Source organism: Pseudophryne corroboree, chromosome 1, assembly GCF_028390025.1.
Source record: "Pseudophryne corroboree isolate aPseCor3 chromosome 1, aPseCor3.hap2, whole genome shotgun sequence".
Lineage (NCBI taxonomy): Eukaryota > Metazoa > Chordata > Amphibia > Anura > Myobatrachidae > Pseudophryne > Pseudophryne corroboree.
In genome coordinates, this window is record NC_086444.1 from 417933344 (window position 1) to 417955766 (window position 22423).

The 22423-nt window shown below is 42.8% G+C and overlaps 1 protein-coding gene across 1 annotated transcript; it reads left to right on the forward strand.

Annotated features, from left to right (window-relative positions):
* NEFH (neurofilament heavy chain) lies at positions 1-21444 on the forward strand. The gene is made up of 4 exons (XM_063913345.1): positions 1-1016; positions 4643-4842; positions 7166-7290; positions 16221-21444. The coding sequence occupies exons 1-4, from the start codon at positions 242-244 to the stop codon at positions 18991-18993; spliced, it is 3873 nt and encodes a 1290-aa protein (XP_063769415.1). The 5' UTR covers positions 1-241; the 3' UTR covers positions 18994-21444.
* The last annotated feature ends 979 nt before the right edge of the window (positions 21445-22423 follow it).

Here is a 22423-nt window from a genome sequence, read left to right on the forward strand (position 1 = left end):
GCTGTCCTCTATCTGCCGCAGTGCCCTGCATCTCCTTGACTGTGTTTGCATCACACTTACAGACCCTGGACAGCTCCTTACATCTGTGTAGCATTCTCCTTCTGTGCATGACCAAGTGCTGTCATCTCTGAATTTCCTTCTGCCTGTTTACCTCTACCCATTTCATTGTATTTTTCTTTTCTCTGACTTGATCCACCTATTCTCTCTCTGACCTCCACCTATCTGTTCCTATTACTTTACCATGCTCAGCTTTAACTTGGAACGCTCCATGGGTCCTGTTACTTATCGTAGATCCACAGGAGATGCCTACCTTCGGTCTAGCTCTGTCTCCCTCACCCACAGTGGCAGTAGCAGTTTACAAACACAAACTCGGAGTCGTCGGAGTGCCCCATCTTACAGTGAAAGTCCTGAACCTACAAATGGGCCACGGGATGAAAAAGAGGCCTTACAAGGGTTGAATGAAAGGTTTGCTGGCTACATAGATAAGGTGCGGAGGCTAGAAGAACAGAACCACAATTTACAACAAGAGGCAACAGCCCTTAGGAAACAGCAAACTGGTATCTCTGCTATTGGGCAGTTATATGGAAGGGAGATCAGGGACATGCGACACCAGATCCTGAAAATCAATTCTGATAACAGTTTGGAGGAGCTGGAAAGGGATCGACTAAATGAAGATATTGAGTTATTGAGGATGAAGGCCCAAGAAGAAGAAAGATTAAAAGGAGAGGCTCTGGCTGCTGAGAGGGCACTGAGGCAGTATATGCAGGAGTGCAGCCTAGAGAGTGATCAGATCGGAAGGAAGGTTCAAGCTCTACAGGATGAAGTAACTCACCTTTGCAATGGTCACCAAGAGGATGTGGAGGAGATGCTCAGGCAGATACAAGGGAGCCAAGTGACAACCCAGCAGTTGGAAGAGGTATCTGGGTTGGAGTTGGCATCAGCCTTGAAGGAGATTAGAGCTCAGTTGGAAGGCCACATAGGCAGAAATAACCTACAGACCCAAGAGTGGTTTCAAGGTGAGTGGTGTAGGTGAAAAACAAAATACAAAAATAAAAAAATAATCGGTATTAGAAATATTATAATTCACACACTAACATAAAACTTGGCTGGGTCTTTTATCATCATTGCCACAAAGAACAGGTACGCAAAGTGCCTGAACTACAGGCCACTTGACAACTGCAGGCATTTAATAAGCATACAGTAGTACAGAAATGTAAACTTCTTGATGCAAACTAGAAATAATTATGATTTCAAATGTTTTTCACCAGAACTGAAAACAGTTTCTCCTCTATAGTTTACTGCCAGACTTATTTCTGGCTCACAGTACATAAAATCTGGTAAAATACAGATGAGCTTGTCTGGGGACAGTCATAATTTTGTCTGGGATATGAAAAATTATTTCTGAAAAGAACAATAAGCAGAGACTTAAGAATATTTTGTTACCATCTGGCTATGAAGAGGTTACATTTGAGTAGATGAAATTCCTGAGTCATGGTTGGGTTCTATATTAGTCTATGCACATCCCTCCCCTCCTTCCTCTACTGTGCAGTAATAGGCAATACACTACACTGTGTTTCTTATCTTAAATCATATACATGTAGATAAATGGAAATGTTTGCTAATATTTTTTTTTAAATTTGAAGTAACTATCGATCTTCATTGAAATATCAATTCTAATGTAAATTTATTACACTATATATTTGTATGTTATATTTATTAATCTAGAATTACCTATAGTTAATTCTGCTGTGGTACTCTGGCTGCAAATAAAGTCATACTTAACATTCCTGCATTGCAACAAATTTAAACAGCAAATGATAATCATACTAAATAGTCATTTATTCAGCTGTGCATTGCATTACTAGACAGAACACTATGAGCTGACAGCTACAGTATGCATTGCAGTACTGGAAGCAGAGCTGACTTCTGTTCATTGCCGTACTGGACGTAGAGCTGACTTCTGTTCATTGCAGTACTGGACAGAGCACTATAAACTGACAGCTGTGCATTGTATTAATGGACAGAAAACTATGAGCTTACAGCTACAGTATGCATTGCAATACTGATCGGAGAGCTGACATCTGCTCATTGCAGTACTGGACGGAGCACTATAAGCTGACAGCTGTGCATATCAGTAGTGGATCAGATTCAATTAGCTGTGAGTTCAATAAAGTGAAGATCTTGATTTTCAGCACCTATCATGGGACATTTTCAAATAAAACAAAACAGAATGCACAACTAAATTAGAAACCACAATTTGCCATTTCTTCAAGGATAGCATGTTAACTTTGCAGTGTGCGAACGATGTAAAGAATGGAGAAATCATACTGAGCCCCCAAAAAAGAGGAAAATAAGATAGCAGGAAGGTGTAGATGGCTGATATTGGCCATAAGCAAAGTATTAGAAGCCATTAGAAGGTGTAAAATTCTTAATTTATTAATAAAAGAAGAAAATTAAATTCAGTAAATGTATTTCAGCAAACAAAAATATCTATAGTATTTTCGGTGTACATTAACTGTGATTTCTAACTGTTTACTTCAAAGTACTGTAGGAAAATGTAGGTAAAAAAAAAAAATCAATCTGCAATTTTCATTTCCATCAATAATAATAATAATAATAATAATAATATAATATTATTATTATTATTATCCTTTACTTATATGGCGCCACAAGGGATCCGCAGCGCCCATTACACAGTACATAATAAAATGAGCAAACAAGAAAACAGCACTTACAGTACAAGACAATATAGGACAGGTATAGAAAACCCGGGGTTAGGTGCCATCAAAGGGAGCAAGGAGGTATAAGATTGTGTAAATCAGAAAAGGAAAGGCACATAAGGAACGAAGTCCCTGCTCTTGCAAGCTTACAATCTAAAACACCTTAACATACATGTCCCTCATAATTAAACCCATGTCTCTGCATTTAGAGAAAATCACATGAAAAATAACATCTTTATTGTCAATCTCTTACTATTGAAATACCTCTATATGCATTTTTATTCATTGTGATGTGTATACCTGAGGTGCTGCACATTTCCTGACATTTTTACAAACAGCAGTTATCACCTAGTCTGGGGGTGTGAACTAAAGGCTGCAGTTTCTCCCATTGAATCCTACATTAATTTAACAAGGATTTCTAATTGAATAGCAAAAAGTCAGGCAGTGGGTTTCAACCGTGGTCAAAAAGTTGCGCGCCCTAGCTAGTGGGCCTCAGCTAATTTACTTACTGGCGCTTAGACCTGACAGCTGTGCATTGCAGTACTGGACGAAACGTGAGCTGACAGCTGCGCATTGCAGTACTGGATGGAACTTTATGAGCTGCACTGGATGTGTTACAGGCCTGCCTGAAGTATTATAGAAAACATCCGATGCGCTTCTGACTCTCTGTGGTTTTTTTATAAATATATTTTTATAGTTTTGCGATACTGAAAGAGGATTTAATGCAAAAGTTCAAAACATATATTCACAAGTAATTTTAAATTAAATATCAGTATTTCCAACAAAATAGTTAGGAACCTATTCCATCTGCCTTCTACTAATTATTTTAGGAATTTATATTATATTTATTATTTTTTAACATTTTGTTCACAGTTAAACCTCTTGTACAGCGATATTTTCTGTTGGGCTGATATACTTTTTGGTGTATATTTGTTGCTTGTGATTATGCCAATGTCATCGGGAGGAGTAGCCTTAACTTGTAGAGAAAAACTATAAAAGAAATGAAGGTGAAGTTGTGCTTGCCTTTAATCTGTATAGGTAGCCTATCAGTGCTCATCATAACCTGTTTATTGTGTTGGCAGTGATATTCCGTTTATACAGTACTAGGTGATACATTGTAAGAGATTTCAAATATTATATTTTTTCTTTAATATGTTTCAAATTGTTTATTATGGGCCTGATTCTGTCTGGCTCCCAGATTGAAAAGTGGTCGCATTCGGAATGCAGATGGACTGTTAATGCACTTATACGCACATCTTCATGTCTACGCATTGCGCTGCCCACTGTTTTTCCACCTACAGTTGAGTCGTCATTGCTGGTTTCTGCGTTTTCACCTACCCCATACTGGTTGCAAGAGATCCATCAGTAAAAAGGTATCCCCTGGGCATACGAACAATGCAAATAGGAGACAACTCTGGCTACATTATCATGACACAAGATGGTTCTCTTCCATGTGTTCCTGCCACCCAGAAACTCCCATTTCACGTATGGAAAGAAAAGTCAGATGCTTATTTTCACTACTGCGCATGGAAAGTTTGTTAGATGCGTCCACATACGGAGGAACTACATGTGACTCAGAATCATGCCTTCAGTCTTCCATGTCTTCTTTCCATTCAAGTTGCACATAGTAAATAAGGAGTCATGTCACTGTAATATAGTATTGCCCTGACCTCTATGTACTGTATTTCCGAGTTGCAGCTTCATGAAGCTTTATTACAGCAATGTCTAGCATCACTTCCATAGACTCCCACTGTCTTGGTCTCCTCTTCTTTAATGAATATTGGGAAAGTCAGCCCCAATAGCCACAGACAGATAATATGCTTTGAAATACTATTCTCTCGCAAAGGTTGCACAACCCAACATGAGATTACCTTTATCATATTGTTAAACTATATTATCTATTTGTTAATTTATATTAACAGTGCAGCTGGAGAAACTGAATGAGGCCTCCCAAGTGAATACCCAAGCCATACGCTCTGCCGGAGAAGAAATCACCAGTCACCGGCATCAGCTGCAGAGTCAAATCACTCAGTTAGAGGTTTTAAAAGGATCCCAGCAATCCCTGGAAAGACAATGCATGGATCTGGAGGATCGCCACCAGGCAGAAATGGCATCGTATCAGGTAACAACTCTCATGCTTAAGGTTCTGAGATTAAAAGTTATTGCTGTCATCTGCAACAAGCGCTAAATATTGTGTAGCAAAAATCAGGAGGTAAAGATGTCCCAGCCCATATGAGGAAAACATGATAAATAAGGTATCAGTATATTAATTGTAGCTGGCGGTGGGGGAAAGTGTATGTGGCTATTGAAACCCGGAAGCAACCACTAAAATGAGTACAGCCTTTGTGAAATATGTGGCTACATGCTGTTTGGTATGGACGGAAAGGGGAGAAACAGTGGATAGTGTAATTAGTCATTGTAAATATTTTAAAACAGGTAGCTGCTGGCAACCGCAATGCTCCATCACCATTTACCATAATGAAACATTGCTCTCCTCAGAGTTGCTGTGTGCCCAGGATTTGTGGTTGGCCTCATCATCATGCCTCCATGTTGTACACAAAGGTGGTCATTCCGAGTTGATCGCAGCCAGCAACTTTTTGCTGCTGCTGCGATCAACTAGTACACGCCTATGGGGGAGTGTATTTTAGCTTAGCAGTGCTGCGATCGCTTGTGCTAAAATAATTTCAAGCAAAAGAAGACTAGCCCTATACCTACTTACCCTGTGCGAAGATCTCTGCGATGCTGGAGCCGGCTTGGACGTCAGACATCCGCCCTCCTTTCTCCTTGGACATGCCTGCGTTTTCCTTACCACTCCCCGTAAACGGCAGCCAACGGTCCGGATCCGCCCTGGAACGCCTTCTTCCTGTCAATCTTCTTTGCGGTCGGCTCTGCGACCGCTTCCTTCATAAGCCGCGACGTAACCCGGCGACCCCTGTCGCTTGGCAACATCGCGCACTGCGGCCCCCGCGCATGCGCATTCCGTACCCGTTCGCACGGCAGCGATAAACCGCTGCGTGCGAACGGGTCGGAATGACTCCCAAAGCCAGCACATTTAATACCCATATTAGCAGAAGTTGTGTCATAAGCACAAGGGAGTATCTAGAGAATAGGAGGCCCCTGTGCAGGCTCCGTCTGGTCCCCTCCTCTTTAGCCGTCAGCGTTGTAACTCTAGTGCTGTCCCAGAGTCTAGTGCGCATTTCCTTACTGTGCATGTGCAAAATGCTGGGAAAACTGGGCCAAAACAGGACCACTGCGCCATTTTCCTGGTGAAATATTGAAAAAAAAAAATGTGTGCAAGATGTGCAGTGTGGGCCCCCCTAGACCCTGGGGGCCCGTGTGCCCTGCACACATTGCACCCAATATAAATACGCCAGTGTGTAAGCTGCTGCCATCAAGGACATGGCAGAGATTAATTAACAAGGAACAGAGATTGCAACAGCATGGGAGATGATCTCTCTGTGTCCAGCAACTAAACTGAAGTGGTATTCCAGATAACACATTAATGGGTAATGGCACAAGATAATATGGTAATGGGAGCATTGTGCTGTAAACAGTGAGGATTATCAAACAATATATGGGTTAGAATGAATAAGTATCGTTGAACAATAATAAAAGGAGCAATAGCATACCACCTTCAGGCCCCCGCTGTAGTGACTGGGTGTCTCTGATCAACAAAATAGTAGGCCATGCAGAATTTGTGTACACACTCAAAATACCCTCCTGAAATTTGATAATATGTGGACCAGGTGGATGGTGTCCTCCTATCATCTGAGTACCGGAAATGCTGATGATTCTGATGTTGTCTTCTTATATGTCAGTATGTTACTATTGTTTATTGTTGAATTGTCATTTATCTTTTTTTTTTTTTACTGTAGAAAATTGATATTTGCATATTGAAGGGGGCTGAGTCACGTGATACACACATCATGGGTACACACTTGACAACACGCTCTGATCCGCGGGATTGGGCGACATATCGGCTTAAAAGTGCATGTTTTCCAGATCTCCTTACAGAGTCACAAGTGAAATTATCAGAATCACCAGTGAATCATTTAAAATGTGTCATTCACAATAAATACACCTGTACTTCATAAAGGAGATTTAGTAAACCTTGTGTGTCCCAGAGTTTGGATTTGAGAAGCATTCTTCAATTTCCGCAATTGAACGACAATGTTGCCCTATATTACACTAAGTTGATGCCATGTAAGCAGATTAACCTTGTAGTAAGTGGGGATGATTCCATAGTGGGATCAAAGAAGAGGGATAATTGACATATGGAAATTCTGGTTAGCGCCATCCCAAGTTGACAGGGCAACTATTTTAACGTATAGCTTTCGCTGAGTTATCTGTAAAGTTCAAAGCATAAAAAAAAAATTCTAGCACCGAATTGCAGTGTATGTCTATTTCTGCATACAGTGTAATAAGCCCCTTATATTTGTGTCCAGGAAACCCTGCAGCAGCTGGACAGTGAGCTAAGGAATACCAAGTGGGAAATGGCTTCTCAGATCCGAGAGTATCAAGATTTGTTGAATGTCAAGATGGCCTTGGACATTGAGATTGCTGCCTACAGGTAACTCAAGTTCTGTACTATAAGGAGACTGATGAATGCTGTAACATACTAGAAATATTAGTCAGTGATGGATTAAGTAATTTATTAAACAAATGTAGATATAATAAATGTTATTTTTCTGACAGCTTATAGAGATTATGGAAATGGATAACTGAGTTATGATGTGACTGCCGTGCAATTACAAGGAGTATGCATTAAGTTTCCGGATGGCAGTGCATAGGTAGAGTAGACACAATCTGACTGTCTGTTTGTGAACTGTAATCTCTGACTAAAGTTCTTGTGAAATGTCAAGGCACAGAACCGTATATAAGCAGCACTGCACACTGAAGAAGTCAGCGTGTTCACTTCTTCCACAAACTTGATATGGAACTCAACAGATGCCACTGTTCTTCTATGACTACAAGAGTAGTCTGCGACAGCAGGAGAGTTAAGACTGAATGCAAGCTGTTTTTGGGGACGAAGCACCAACTCAAACCACTGTGTTTGAGTGGTTTGCAGAATTTCAGTACATGAGATGGTCCCTGGAAGAGGAGAAGCACCGTGGCCAACCTGTGTCCACCATCACTGAGGACAATGTTGCTGCCGTGCAAGACATAGTTGAGGTGGACACCAAGATGACCATGGTCCAGTTAAAGAAGCAGATAGGAATTTCTTTGGGTGCCCCATCAGCTGACTTGAGAGCAGAAGGAGGATTGGGTGACTTGGTACCTCAACATGCTGGTCATGTTTGATGGAATTTGGTCAAACTCTGTCTGGGAGACCGTCACAGGCAATGCTTCCTGGATCTACAGTTTCGGCTCAGATCAAACAACAGTTGGCCCAGTGGACCCCAGTTGAAGGTGCGCCACTACAGAAGTTCCGATATGAGCGCAGCGTGGTCAATAGATGTTGGCTGTTTTTGTGATGAAGACTGGTCATGTAGCTACCGTACCACTCGTGCAGCAGCACACCCTCACTGGGGACTGGTACGTCAGTCATTGCTTGAAATAAGTGCTGGAAGACATTTCTAGGCACCGTTCAAGAACTCACAATTTTGTTGCCCTTCTCCATCATGACAATGCATCTATCCACAAGTCCAGGAAAAAGTTGATTTGTATGGCCCATGAATGAATCCAGAAGCTTGGTCATCTGCCATACAGTACAGACCTGCCCCCTTCAACTTCTTTGTGTTCCCACAAATCAAGCGCAAAAGGCGTGGGCTGCAGTGGAGACCTTCATCCAGCATGTAGAAGATATACTTTTAGTGCATCCAGAAACTTATTGCACACCCCTTGTATATAGCATCTCTTTTTTCATATTATTAATTGTAATACTTTTTGCCAATTTTTAATATGAGTGTGGTTTAATAAGTAAAGTGCCAACATCAGTTGTAAGCATACAGGGTTGGCGGAAACATGGTCAAACATTGAGGTGTGTAGTGTGATCAGATTTCTGTGTCTAAAGGGCACATAGGCACTGTATATCTCACACACACTGCTAAAATAAGATTTTACTTACCGGTAAATCTATTTCTCGTAGTCCGTAGTGGAAGCTGGGGACTCCGTAAGGACCATGGGGAATAGACGGGCTCCGCAGGAGACATGGGCACTTTAAGAAAGAATTTAGATTCTGGTGTGCTTTGGCTCCTCCCTCTATGTCCCTCCTCCAGAGCTCAGTTAGAGAAACTGTGCCCGGAAGAGCTGACAGTACAAGGAAAGGATTTTGGTAATCCAGGGCAAGATACATACCAGCCACAACAATCACACCGTATAACTTGTGATAAACTTACCCAGTCAACAGTATAAACAACAACAGAGCATCAGTACAACCCTGATGCAACTATAACATAACCCTTGTTGCAGCAATAACTATATACAAGTATTGCAGAAGAAGTCTGCACTTGGGACAGGCGGCCAGCATCCACTACGGACTACGAGAAATAGATTTACCGGTAAGTAAAATCTTATTTTCTCTAAGGTCCTAGTGGATGCTGGGGACTCCGTAAGGACCATGGGGATTATACCAAAGCTCCCAAACGGGCGGGAGAGTGCGGATGACTCTGCAGCACTGATTGAGCAAACACAAGGTCCTCCTCAGCCAGGGTATCAAACTTATAGAACTTTGCAAAAGTGTTTGAACCTGACCAAGTAGCCGCTCGGCACAGCTGTAATGCCGAGACCCCTCGGGCAGCCGTCCAAGAAGAGCCCACCTTCCTAGTGGAATGGGCCTTAACTGATTTTGGCAGCGGCAATCCATCCGCAGAATGAGCCTGCTGAATCGAGTTACAGATCCAGCGAGCAATAGTTTGCTTTGAAGCAGGCGCCCCAAGCTTGTTGGAAGCATACAGGATAAACAAAGATTCTGTTTTCCTGACCCTAGCCGTTCTGGCTACATAAACCTTCAAAGCCCTGACCACATAAAGTAACTCGGAATCCTCCAAGTCACTAGTAGCCACAGGCACCACAATAGGTTGGTTTATATGAAAGGATGAAACCACTTTCGGCAGAAATTGTGGGCGGGTCCGCAATTCTGCGCTATCCGCATGGAAAACCAGATAGGAGCTTTTATGTGACAAAGCCGCCAATTCTGACACACGCCTAGCCGAAGCCAAGGCTAGTAGCATGACCACCTTCCACGTGAGATTTCAATTCCACCGTTTTGAGTGGTTCAAACCAGTGTGATTTCAGGAAACTCAACACCACGTTAAGATCCCAAGGTGCCACTGGAGGCACAAAAGGGGGTTGAATATGCAGCATTCCCTTTACAAACGTCTGAACTTCAGGTAGAGAAGCCAGTTCTTTTTGAAAGAAAATGGATACGGCCGAAATCTGGACCTTAATGGAACCCAATTTTAGGCCCAAAGTCACTCCCGACTGTAGGAAGTGAAGGAAACGGCCCAGCTGGAATTCCTCCTTAGGGGCATTCCTGGCCTCACACCAAACAACACATTTCCGCCATATACGGTGATAATGTTGAGCCGTCACGTCCTTCCTAGCCTTTATCAGCGTAGGAATGAACTCATCCGGAATGCCTTTTTCTGCTAGGATCCGGCGTTCAACCGCCATGCCGTCAAACGCAGCCGCTGTAAGTGTTGGAACAGACAGGGCCCCTGTTGCAACAAGTCCTGTCTTAGAGGCAGAGGCCACGGGTCCTCTGTGAGCATTTCTTGCAGATCTGGATACCAAGTCTTTCTTGGCCAATCCGGAACAATGAGTATTGTTCTCACTCCTCTTTTTCTTATGATTCTCAGCACCTTGGGTATGAGAGGAAGAGGAGGAAATACATAGACCGACTGGAACACCCACGGTGTCACCAGTGCGTCCACAGCTATCGCCTGAGGGCCTCTTGACCTGGCGCAATACCTCGGTAGCTTTTTGTTGAGGCGGGATGCCATCATGTCCACCTGTGGCAGTTCCCAACGACTTGCAATCTGCGTGAAGACTTCTTGATGAAGTCCCCACTCTCCCGGGTGGAGGTCGTGCCTGCTGAGGAAGTCTGCTTCCCAGTTGTCCACTCCCGGGATGAACACTGCTGACAGTGCACTTACGTGATTCTCCGCCCAGCGAAGAATTCTGGTGGCTTCCACCATCGCCACCCTGCTCCTTGTGCCGCCTTGTCGGTTTACATGAGCCACTGCGGTGATGTTGTCTGACTGAATCAGAACCGGTTGGTCGCGAAGCAGGGTCTCAGCTTGACGTAGGGCGTTGTATATGGCCCTTAGTTCCAGGATGTTGATGTGAAGGCAAGTCTCCTGACTTGACCACAGACCTTGGAAATTTCTTCCCTGTGTGACTGCCCCCCACCCTCGGAGGCTTGCATCCGTGGTCACCAGGACCCAGTCCTGAATGCCGAATCTGCGGCCCTCGAGAAGGTGAGCAGTCTGCAGCCACCACAGGAGAGACACCCTGGCCCTGGGAGATAGGGTGATTGTCACGATCCGGGTATCTGGACGCCATTACTTGCCTTTCAGATGTCTCCTGAGGCTGGCTCAGCGTTCCAAGGCCGGATCTCATCTGTGTCCACATTCTGCATATCCCTCCTGTCACGCTGAGATGCTGTCACAGCGGCGCCATGTTTGAATCCTGTATGGCGTCTCCTGTCCTCTGCGGCCGGCGCCGCCATTACTGTTATGTTTCCACATGGTTTCCAAACCAGCTTTCCCTCCAAGTTCTAACATGGGCGCAGCCATGTTGGATCCAATCACATGTCTCCGTTCCACCAATCCACTGCCTCTGGAAATCTGCATAATTGCCCAGCCAATGCCTGCATTGCTGCAGGTATAAGTATCCTGTGCCTGGGTCAGGAAATCATCAGTGCTTTGTTTGTCATACCTTGTTCCAGTCTCTCTCCTGTGGTTGTTTTCCCAGGTTCCAGCTCCTGTCTCCAGCATCCACTAAGAGACCCGCACCTGCCTACCATCCTGCGGTGCAGCCTGACTCTGCAGTCCTCCGTGGCTGATCCAGCTTCCAGCTATTAACCCATCTGCTTCCAGCAGTTTCCAGTATCCTTAAAGTGCCGGTGTTGTTCCAGCGGATTCCTACTTATCAGCATTATCCACTACCACCGGTAACCTTCCTTTAACTCCTCTGTTTCCACGCTCCCTAGCATCTAACAGTTTCCACTCCGTGTTTCATTACCTGGCTGGTTCCATCCAGCATTCACTCAGTGACTTTATCACCTGGCTGATCCCACTCAGCATCCACTCCGTGTCTTACCACCTGGCTGGTTCTATCCAGCAAACACAACAGCTGATTCAAGTAACCAACTTCATCTATTCCATCTACTGGCATGTTCCTTGGTTATCTGCACTACTACAGCCAGGCCTGGTAAGGTTTTTCCATCAAGGACTTTAACAGCTGTTCTTAACCTACCAGTGCTCTGTTACACCTTCCATGGTCAAAGTGTTCCAGGAATATTATTTATTGCCACTGTCATCATTTGCTGTCTGTTGTTACACGGAGTTTGTCAATAAACTTTTAATTTACTTTTACCTGTTTGTCATGGTCACACCTTCGGGTTTCCTTTTAACACTTACATGTCCAGGGGTCTGATTAAACCTCCCCGGTTTAAGTTCTTCTCAGCCCCTACAACTGAGGCTTCCTCCTGTCAGCTAAAACCCTCAGTTGTGACAGTGATTAACCGATGCATCTGAAGATGTGATCCGGACCATTTGTCCAGTAAGTCCCATTGAAAGATCCTCGCATGGAACCTGCCGAAGGGAATGGCCTGGTATGATGCCACCATCTTTCCCAGGACTCGAGTGCAGTGATGCACTCACTCCTGTTTTGGTTTTAATAGGTTTCTGACCAGTGTCATGAGTTCCTGAGCTTTCTCTATCGGGAGATAAACCCTTTTCTGGTCTGTGTCCAGAATCATGCCCAGGAAAGGCAGACGAGTCGTAGGAATCAACTGTGACTTTGGAATATTGAGAATCCAGCCGTGTTGCCGTAACACTTCCAGAGAACGTGCTACGCTGATCAGCAACTGCTCTCTTGACCTCGCTTTTATGAGGAGATTGTCCAAGTATGGGATAATTGTGACCCCTTGCTTCCACAGGAGTACCATCATTTCCGCCATTACCTTGGTAAATATTCTCGGTGCCGTGGAGAGGCCAAACGGCAACGTCTGAAATTGGTAATGACAATCCTGTACCACAAATCTGAGGTACGCCTGATGAGGTGGATAAATGGGGACATGAAGGTAAGCATCCTTATGTCCAGAGACACCATAAAATCCCCCCCCTTCCAGGCTTGCGATGACCGCTCTGAGCGATTCCATCTTGAACTTGAACTTTTTCAGGTATATGTGCAGGGATTTTAAATTCAATATGGGTCTGACCGAACTGTCCGGTTTCGGTACTACAAACATGGTCGAATAATAACCCCTTCCTTGTTGAAGGAGGGGAACCTTGACCACCACCTGTTGAAGATATAATTTGTGAATTGCAGTTAACACTGTTTCCCTCTCGAGGGGGGAAGCTGGCAGGGCCGATTTGAGGTATCGGTGAGGGGGCATCTCTTCGAATTCCAGCTTGTATCCCTGAGACACAATATCTATTGCCCAGGGATCCAACTGGGAGTGAACCCACTCGTGGCTGAAATTTCAGAGACGCGCCCCCACCGGGCCTAGCTCCGCCTGTGGAGCCCCAGCGTCATGCGGTGGATTTTGTGGAAGCCAGGGAGGACTTCTGTTCCTGGGAACTAGCTGTGTTGTGCAGCTTCTTTCCTCTGCCCCTGGCAAGACAGGACGCACCTCGGACTTTCTTGCTTTTCTGTGATCGAAAGGACTGCATTTGGTAATACGGTGCTTTCTTAGGTTGTGAGGAAACATATGGCAAAAAATTTGACTTTCCAGCAGTAGCTGTGGAGACCAGGTCCGAGAGACCCTCCCCAAACAATTCCTCACCCTTGTAAGGTAAAACCTCCATGTGCCTTTTTGAGTCGGCATCACCTGTCCATTGCCGAGTCCACAGGACCCTTCTGGCAGAAATCGACATAGCATTTATTCTAGAACCCAGTAGACTAATGTCTCTTTGAGCATCTCTCATATATAGGACAGCGTCTTTTATATGCCCCAGTGTCATCAATATAGTATCCTTGTCTAAGGTATCAAGTTCCTCAGACAGGGTGTCCGTCCATTCTGCTACAGCACTACACACCCAGGCCGACGCGATCGCTGGCCTCAGTAAGGTACCTGAATGTGTATAAATGGACTTCAGGGTACCCTCTTGCTTTCTATCCGCATCATCTTTGAGGGTAGCCGTATCCTGTGACGGCAGGGCTACGCTCTTGGATAAGCGTGTTAAAGCTTTGTCCACCCTAGGGGAGGATTCCCAGCGTAACCTGTCCGTTGGCGGGATAGGATATGCCATAAGAATCCGTTTGGAAATCTGCAGTTTTTTATCTGGAGATTCCCAAGCCTTTTCACATAACTCATTTAGCTCGTGTGAAGGGGGAAAGGTCACCTCCTGCCTCTTTTCCCCATACATATGAACTCTCTTGTCAGGGACTGGGGTTTCCTCTGTAATGTGCAACACATCCTTAATTGCTATAATCATATAACGGATGGATTTAGCCAATTTTGGCTGTAACTTTGCATCATCGTAATCGACACTGGAATCAGAATCCATGTTGGTATCTGTGTCAACAATTTTGGATAGTGGGCGCTTCTGAGACCCTGACGGCCTCTGCGACATAGGATCAGGCACGGGCTGAGACCCTGACTGTCCTAAGTCTTCAGATTTTTCCAACCTTTTATGCAAGGAATTAACATTATAATTTAAAACCTTCCACATATCCATCCAATCAGGTGTCGGCGCCGTCGGCGGAGACACCACATTCATTTGCTCCCGCTCTGTTTCCACATAGCCTTCCTCATCAAACATGTCGACACAAGCGTACCGACACACACACCACACACACACACACACACACACACACACACACACACACGGAATGCTCTTTTTGAAGACAGTTCCCCCACAAGGCCCTTTGGAGAGACAGAGAGAGTATGCCAGCACACACCCCAGTGCTATATAACCCAGGAATAACACAGTATCTTAATGTTAACCCAGTAGCCGCTGTTTATATTGATTTTTGCACCTAATTATGTGCCCCCCCCTCTCTTTTTACCCTCTTCTACCGAGTATCTGCAGGGGAGAGCCTGGGGAGCTTCCTCCCAGCGGAGCTGTGGAGAAAAAATGGTGCTGGTGAGTGCTGAGGAAGAAGCCCCGCCCCCTCAGCGGCGGGCTTCTGTCCCGCTTCAATGTACAATTTTCAATGTACAATTTTTGGCGGGGGCTCATACACATATACAGTGCCCAACTGTATATATGCTAAACTTTTGCCAAAGAGGTCCCAATTGCTGCCCAGGGCGCCCCCCCCCCCCTGCGCCCTGCACCCTTACAGTGACCGGAGTATGTGAGGTGTGTGTGGGAGCAATGGCGCACAGCTGCAGTTCTGTGCGCTACCTCAGTGAAGACCGGAGTCTTCTGCCACCGATTTCGAAGTCTTCTTGCTTCTCATGCTCACCCGGCTTCTGTCTTCCGGCTCTGCGAGGGGGACGGCGGCGCCGCTCTGGGATCGGACGACGAGGGTGAGATCCTGTGTACGATCCCTCTGGAGCTAATGGTGTCCAGTAGCCTAAGAAGCAGGACCTATCTTCAGAGAGTAGGGCTGCTTCTCTCCCCTCTGTCCCACGATGCAGGGAGTCTGTTGCCAGCAGATCTCCCTGAAAATAAAAAAACCTAACAAAATACTTTCTTACAGCAAGCTCAGGAGAGCTCACTGAACAGCACCCAGCTCGTCCGGGCACAGATTCAACCTGAGGTCTGGAGGAGGGACATAGAGGGAGGAGCCAGAGCACACCAGAATCTAAATTCTTTCTTAAAGTGCCCATGTCTCCTGCGGAGCCCGTCTATTCCCCATGGTCCTTACGGAGTCCCCAGCATCCACTAGGACGTTAGAGAAAATAAGATTCACATTTTACAGGCTACAGATATGCGACACAATGTGCCATTCAGCTTGCCAAATATTTCCCAATGAGTCAGGAGATCTTTGTGACTTCAAACAGATAGTAAGTCAGCAAAACACTTCACGGTGAGATTTAAAACTAACAATAGAAAACTACAGTAACATACAGTACAATAAATGATAAATGTATCCTATATGTGGAAGCAGAGCCTCTTATACCTGACATATTAAGGGAAATAAATTGAGAACCAATTATTTTATTGTCTCAAACAAGCCTGCTAATGATAGACCATCCATTGATAAAAGGTTCTGTAATCAATCAATATGGAGTAAATGCTGCACAATTCTAAATGTGGCCATTCAGTTATTTCACAACGCTGTGTGTTTTTAGATTGAAACTAAGAAAATAGAGCTTTATAACCAATAATGGTAATCAAATTATAAAAATTTATTGTAAAATTTGATATCATGTTTTCCTAGAAAGCTACTGGAGGGAGAGGAATGTCGAATTGGAACCAGTTTTGATCAATTTCCATTTGATGAAAGAACCCCAAGGATCCCAACAGCACCAAGACACATTAAGGTGAAAAAGGAAGAAAAAATCAAAATTGTTGAGAAGGCAGACAAAGAAACTGTAATTGTGGAGAAACAAACAGAGGAGGTGACAGAGGAAGAGGAAATGATCACATCTCCTGAAAAGGGACCTGAATCAGAAGGAGAGCAGACACCTGGAGAACCCTCCAAGGAAACAATGGAGAATGATATTACAAAAATAGCGGAAGTTGAAAATGAGGAAGCAAACGAAAAAGAGGCAGGTAAAAATGAGGAAGAAGAAGAAAAAGAGGGAGGTGAAAATGAAGAAAGTAAATTTAAAAAGGAGACAGAATATGAAGAGAACAGTGGAGCAGAAAAAGAACAAATAAAGATAGGAAATGAGGATAAAATTAAGATCACAGACAAAGGGCATGGAATTAAAGAAAAAGATAAGGAAATAAATGATAAAAAAGAGAAAGAATCAGCCAACAAAGAGAAAGCAAAATCAGGAAAGACTGAGAATGGAGCATTACTAAAGAAATCAGAGAAAGATAAAGTAGTTGACAAACACGAAGAGCATGACACAAATAAGGAGGAAAGTTATCCAGTTAAAATACAAGAAAAGGCAGAGGTAGTAGAAGAAAAAGAAAATGATGAGCCAACTGAAAAAGTTGAAAAGCCTTTCAAGAAAGAGGTGAAAGTAGGACCAGTAAAAGAAGAAGAAACTTCTAAAAATGAAAAAATAGCAGCAGAGAAGACAGAGGTAAAGGAACCAGTCAGCAAAGAAGGTAAGAATGAACCTTCTAAAAAAGAAGATAAAATAAAGCCAGAGGAGGAATACAAAAAAGAAGAGGATACGCAAGATAAATCTAAAAAGCAAGAGAAGGGGAAAAATAAGGAAGAAAAAACAACCACCACAGAAAAAGAAACCGAGACATCAAAGGAAAAAAATAATGAGCCAGTAAAGAAGCCAGATGTAAAAACATCAATCAAAGCAGAGGAGAAGCCAGTGAAAGAGGAGGAAAAGAAGCCAGCTAAAGATAAGCAGCCTTCTAAAGAAGAAGAAAAGAAGCCGGCTAAAGTAGAAGAGAAGAAACCAGCTAAATCAGAGGATAAGCAGCCTGCTACGGCAGAAGAAAAGAAGCCAGCTAAAGTTGTAGAAATGAAACCAGCTAAAGCAGAGGATAAGAAGCCATCTAAAGAAGAAGAAAAGAAGCCGGCTAAAGCAGAGCCTGCTAAAGAAGAAGAAAGTAAGCCAGCTAAAGCAGAAGATAAGCAGTCTTCTAAAGAAGAGGAAAAGAAGCCGACTAAAGAAGAGAAAAAGCTGGCTAAAGCAGAGCCTGCAAAAGAAGAAGAAAACAAACCAGCTAAAATAGAAGAGAAGAAACCAGCTAAAGCAGAAGTTAAGCAGCCTGCCATAGAAGTAGAAAAGAAGCCCGCTAAAGTAGAAGAGAAAAAACCAGCTAAAGAAGAGGATAAGCAGCCTCCCAAGGAAGAAAAGAAGCCAGCTAAAGTAGAAGAGAAGAAACCAGCTAAAGCAGAGGACAAGCAACCTGCTACAGGAGACGAAAAGAAGCCGCCTAAAGTAGAAGAGAAGAAACCAGCTAAAGCTGAGGGTAAGCAGCCTACCAAGGAAGAAGAAAAGAAGCCGCCAAAAGTAGAAGAGAAGAAACCAGCTAAAGCCGAGGATAAGCAGCCTGCCAAGGAAGAAGAAAAGAAGCCATCTAAAGTAGAAGAGAAGAAACCAGCTAAAGCCGAGGATAAGCAGCCTGCCAAGGAAGAAGAAAAGAAGCCGGCTACAGTAGAAGAGAAGAAACCAGCTAAAGCCGAGGATAAGCAGCCTGCCAAGGAAGAAGAAAAGAAGCCAGCTAAAGTAGAAGAGAAGAAACCAGCTAAAGCCGAGGATAAGCAGTCTGACAAGGAAAAAGAAAAGAAGCCGACTAAAGTAGAAGACAAGAAACCAGCTAAATCAGAAGATAAGCAGCCTGACAAGGAAGAAAAGAAGCCAGCTAAAGTAGAAGAAAAGAAACCAGCTAAAGCAGAGGACAAGCAACCTGCTACAGAAGAAGAAAAGAAGCCAGCTAAAGTAGAAGAGAAGAAACCAGCTAAAGCAGAGGATAAGCAGTCTACTAAAGAAGAAAAGAAGCCAGCTAAACCAGAGCCTGCTAAAGTAGAAGAGACAAAACCAGCTAAAGCAGAAGATAAGCAGCCTGCCAAGGAAGAAGAAAAGAAGCTGACTAAAGTAGAAGAGAAGAAACCCACTAAAGCAGAAGATAAGCAGCCTGCTAAAGAAGAAGTAAAGAAGCCGGCTAAAGAAGAACAAAAGCTAGCTAAAGCAGAGCCTGCTAAAGGAGAAGAGAAAAAAACAGCTAAAGCAGAGGAAAAACAGGTAGTAAAGAATGAGACAAAGGCATCATCCAAAATTGAAGAAAAGAGTCCAGCAAAGGCAGATGTGAGATCATCACCAAAGTTAGAGGAAAAACCGCTGATTTCAAATGATTCCATTAAGAAATCAGAAAAAGGACCCAAAAAAGAAAAATCTCCAGTCACAGAACACCCTCCTAAAGAAAGGAAAGAAAAAGAGGAGAGTCCAAAACTACAAAAAAAGTCTCAAGATACACAGGGTACAAAAAGTAAGCCAGAAAAAAGTGAGAAGTCTTCTGGTACAGATCAGGTATTGAATGGATCCTCTCAGGGAGCAAAAAAAGGTGAGAAATAAACCAGCTTATTAAGGACATAAGCAAACAGATGGTAGGCGCCACCAAAGAGGGCGATAAAGATCCAAGAAGACCACACTGTCAATCTCAGATACTTTGCTTTGATATGGTGAACCCCACTGTACCGCTGAGCAGAAAATGGACAATAAGCTAGCCACTTACTAGGGTGATCAGAGGCAACAGCTGCTCTGCAGGTTTCTCTAGTTCAGTGGTTTAATCCCTATTTTTTTTAAACTAACACTTACTGTATGTACAAATGCACACATAGAAGACACTTAAGGGGTATATACCAAGGCTCACAAACAGGGTGATGACAATGCGACATTTATATTATGTTACACTTGTAATGATAAATGTGGTTGCAGAAAATAGGAATACTTTTGTGACCCACTACATAAAGAATTTATAGAGAGGTTTAGTGATAAGATGTAGCAAAAAACTCCAGAAGGGGGTTTTCAAAACCAAAAATGGAGGGGGATATATACACATGGTGTGTTTGAACAATACCATTAACAGGGCCAGATGACATGTATGTTTAATTATGGAAAACTTCAAGAAGAGCAAGTGCAGAAAACTGTATTGATCATTTTACAGAGCACATTTGTAGCCATTCCCTGTTGTGGTCTGCAAGACAATAGTAATAACTTGATGATTAATATAGGCAGTTCTCATGACCCATTAATAATCATTCACATCAACTTAATGATTAACCAGTCTTTGAAGTATGGACAGGCAAAGGCCTTGTGCACGGTATAAGCAGTTGTCTCAAGCATTACCTTGAGTTTTAGAATGCCTAAAAGAAAATTAGTATCTTATTTTTGACTGGATGGAAATACACCATACCTGGTGCAATTATTCATTTTAATTTAAAAACACCAGGCATATCTGTAACAACTCATAAATGTAAAAACATACAAAATGTACTTAATCTTTTATGAGGAATCACAAGCTCTCTTTACAGAGTAAATGCAGGATCCATGAATTAAAACCACAGTACATTCTCTGCTATTACTCTTTAAAAAACCCTATAATGTCCAAAAAAAAACGGATCACTAGTATTTTTTCATTTTTTATTTATGCACGTATTTCTGCAGTTTACAATTTATGGCCAGCATTTTCATGATTAAAAAAAAAATGCTTTAGTCTCCACTTTCTTTTCTGACGACCAGAATAATTTCCCATTTGACTGGTCTAGACTAAATTGCAGAGGAACCCCTGCATCCTTTTTCTTTTTAAAGTGTTTCTAGAATTTTATCAGATTATTCATAAATTTACACCTGTGGATATCTTAATACTATTGTACCAGGAAAAACTACATTTATATGTGGTTATTGGACACATGCAACAATTGTTCTAATAGAATGGATCCAGAGAGTTTGGCATTGAAAGTATTTTAAGCCAGAAACTATAGAAGCCATGTATAAATGGGTCGTGTACATGGAAAACCCTTAACAGTTCACTCTGAAGAACCAAAGTAGACATCTGACCTGGAAAACTATAGTTGAAGATGCCTTCTCAGCAAAATAATGAATGTAACCAAATCACGATTCAGGGAAGTAAAATAGGTGCATTCAAACAGCCATACACGTCTAATCCTAAAACAAAGACTTTAAACACACTTGCACTTTCTGTTCCAGCTGGTTACTGTTACAGTACTACAGCAGAACTTCCAACATGGCCCATTTCCCTGGTACACAATGACCAAACAGAAATCACCATTCAAATAAATGAATTCACCACAGGATACTGCAGCAGGAAATGAAGCAGAAAATGAGAAACAAAGACATTGTATACCAGGTGAAATGGGTCAAGCTGTAAGGTATGCAATAATCCCATTTGATTTAGAAGTAGATAAATGCACTATTATAGCCCTGAAAACCTTGCTTAACAATGTGTACAATATATAGTTATATATTAATAAAATTATTATACAAAAACAATGTTATTGATCTTTTAAATGTGGAACCAAGAAGGAATGTTTGATTTGTCAGTACAAAGAGAGAATTAGATTTGTACTTACTAAATATCCAGAATATATTTTTCTTTGTCCTCCTCCATGACAGTATCTAGCTCAGCCCATATATTAGGTAGAGCCAACGATTTAGTGGATAAGCTTTTAACAGCACCTATAAGATACTCAGCTTCTCTTCTTCTACCAGTTATGTTTACCATAGCCACCACATTAAAGTTGGCATTTAGAGGTGATGCATTTGCACTCTGATTATATATAGAAAAAGATGACCAGATAGAAAGTATAGTTATATAGTACAGAAGGTTTCATCTCAAAATGTGTTCAGCTCAAAAACAATAGCATTTGATCTATGGGTACAGTATATCAACTGGGTACACACTACGCAATATTTTAAATGATAGCGCTCATTTTCACCCTTTTGAGTGATAACATTTGTAATATAGGCTGACCATATTATCCCTTTAACCTGGGAAACTCATGAATTACACAGGTTCTTTGGCTGCTTAAATCCAGGTGAAATGTAGGCTTGTAGCCAGCCAGCCACAGAACCTGTGTAATTCATGAGTGTCCCAGGTTAAAGGGATAATATGGCCAGCCTATGTAATATCATCTGTGCATGCAGTCAATTTGGGATATGTCAGCCAAAACTGCATGTTAGGGCCGGCGGCACGGTGATATCGCTGAATGATATCATTATTGATATCGTTCAGTGTGTACACAATACATCGTCCGCCCGGGAGCTTAGGGAAAACACTAGGCGATATCGCTCATGCATCATATCGCCTAGTGTGTACCCAGCTTAAGAAGTGTGCATACTCACGCCACTAGGTGTGATAATGGAATAGAATTATGTTTTGATAATGTTCGTAATAAATGCCCTGCCACTTTGTACCCACGTTCTAGGTGCCCCTGCATACAGCTGTATATGAATGATTTCATAAATGAAAATTAACACGGGCAAAATACAGTACAGAGGTTCAAAGAGAAACAAACTTTGATTTCAAATATTTGAGACCATAAATTGTATTTTGATCTTGGCCCCGCTGACGGCAGAATCAACACTAGCGATGAGAAGGGAAGCTGGGGTGCTATAGAAAGGTTATTGATGTTACTTTCCAAAATAGTTTATATTATCATTAAAAGTGATAAATTGTAGTCTTTACATCTCATTCATTGCATATTTAGGAGGAGATGTACTAAGCAGTGATAAAAATGGAGATGTGAGCCAGTGGAGAAGTTGCCCACGGCAACCAATCAGCATTGACGTAACATTTATAATTTGCATACTATATGAGTATACAGAGCAGCTGATTGGTTGCCATGGGCAACTTCTCCACTGGCTCACTTCTCCACTTTTGTCACTGCTTAGTACATCTCCCCCATAACTGACTAATGGGTTCATGTGTTTTCTCTGGTAAATTCTGTGTTTCGTGTTAGGAAATTCTCAGCTGACCCCTCAC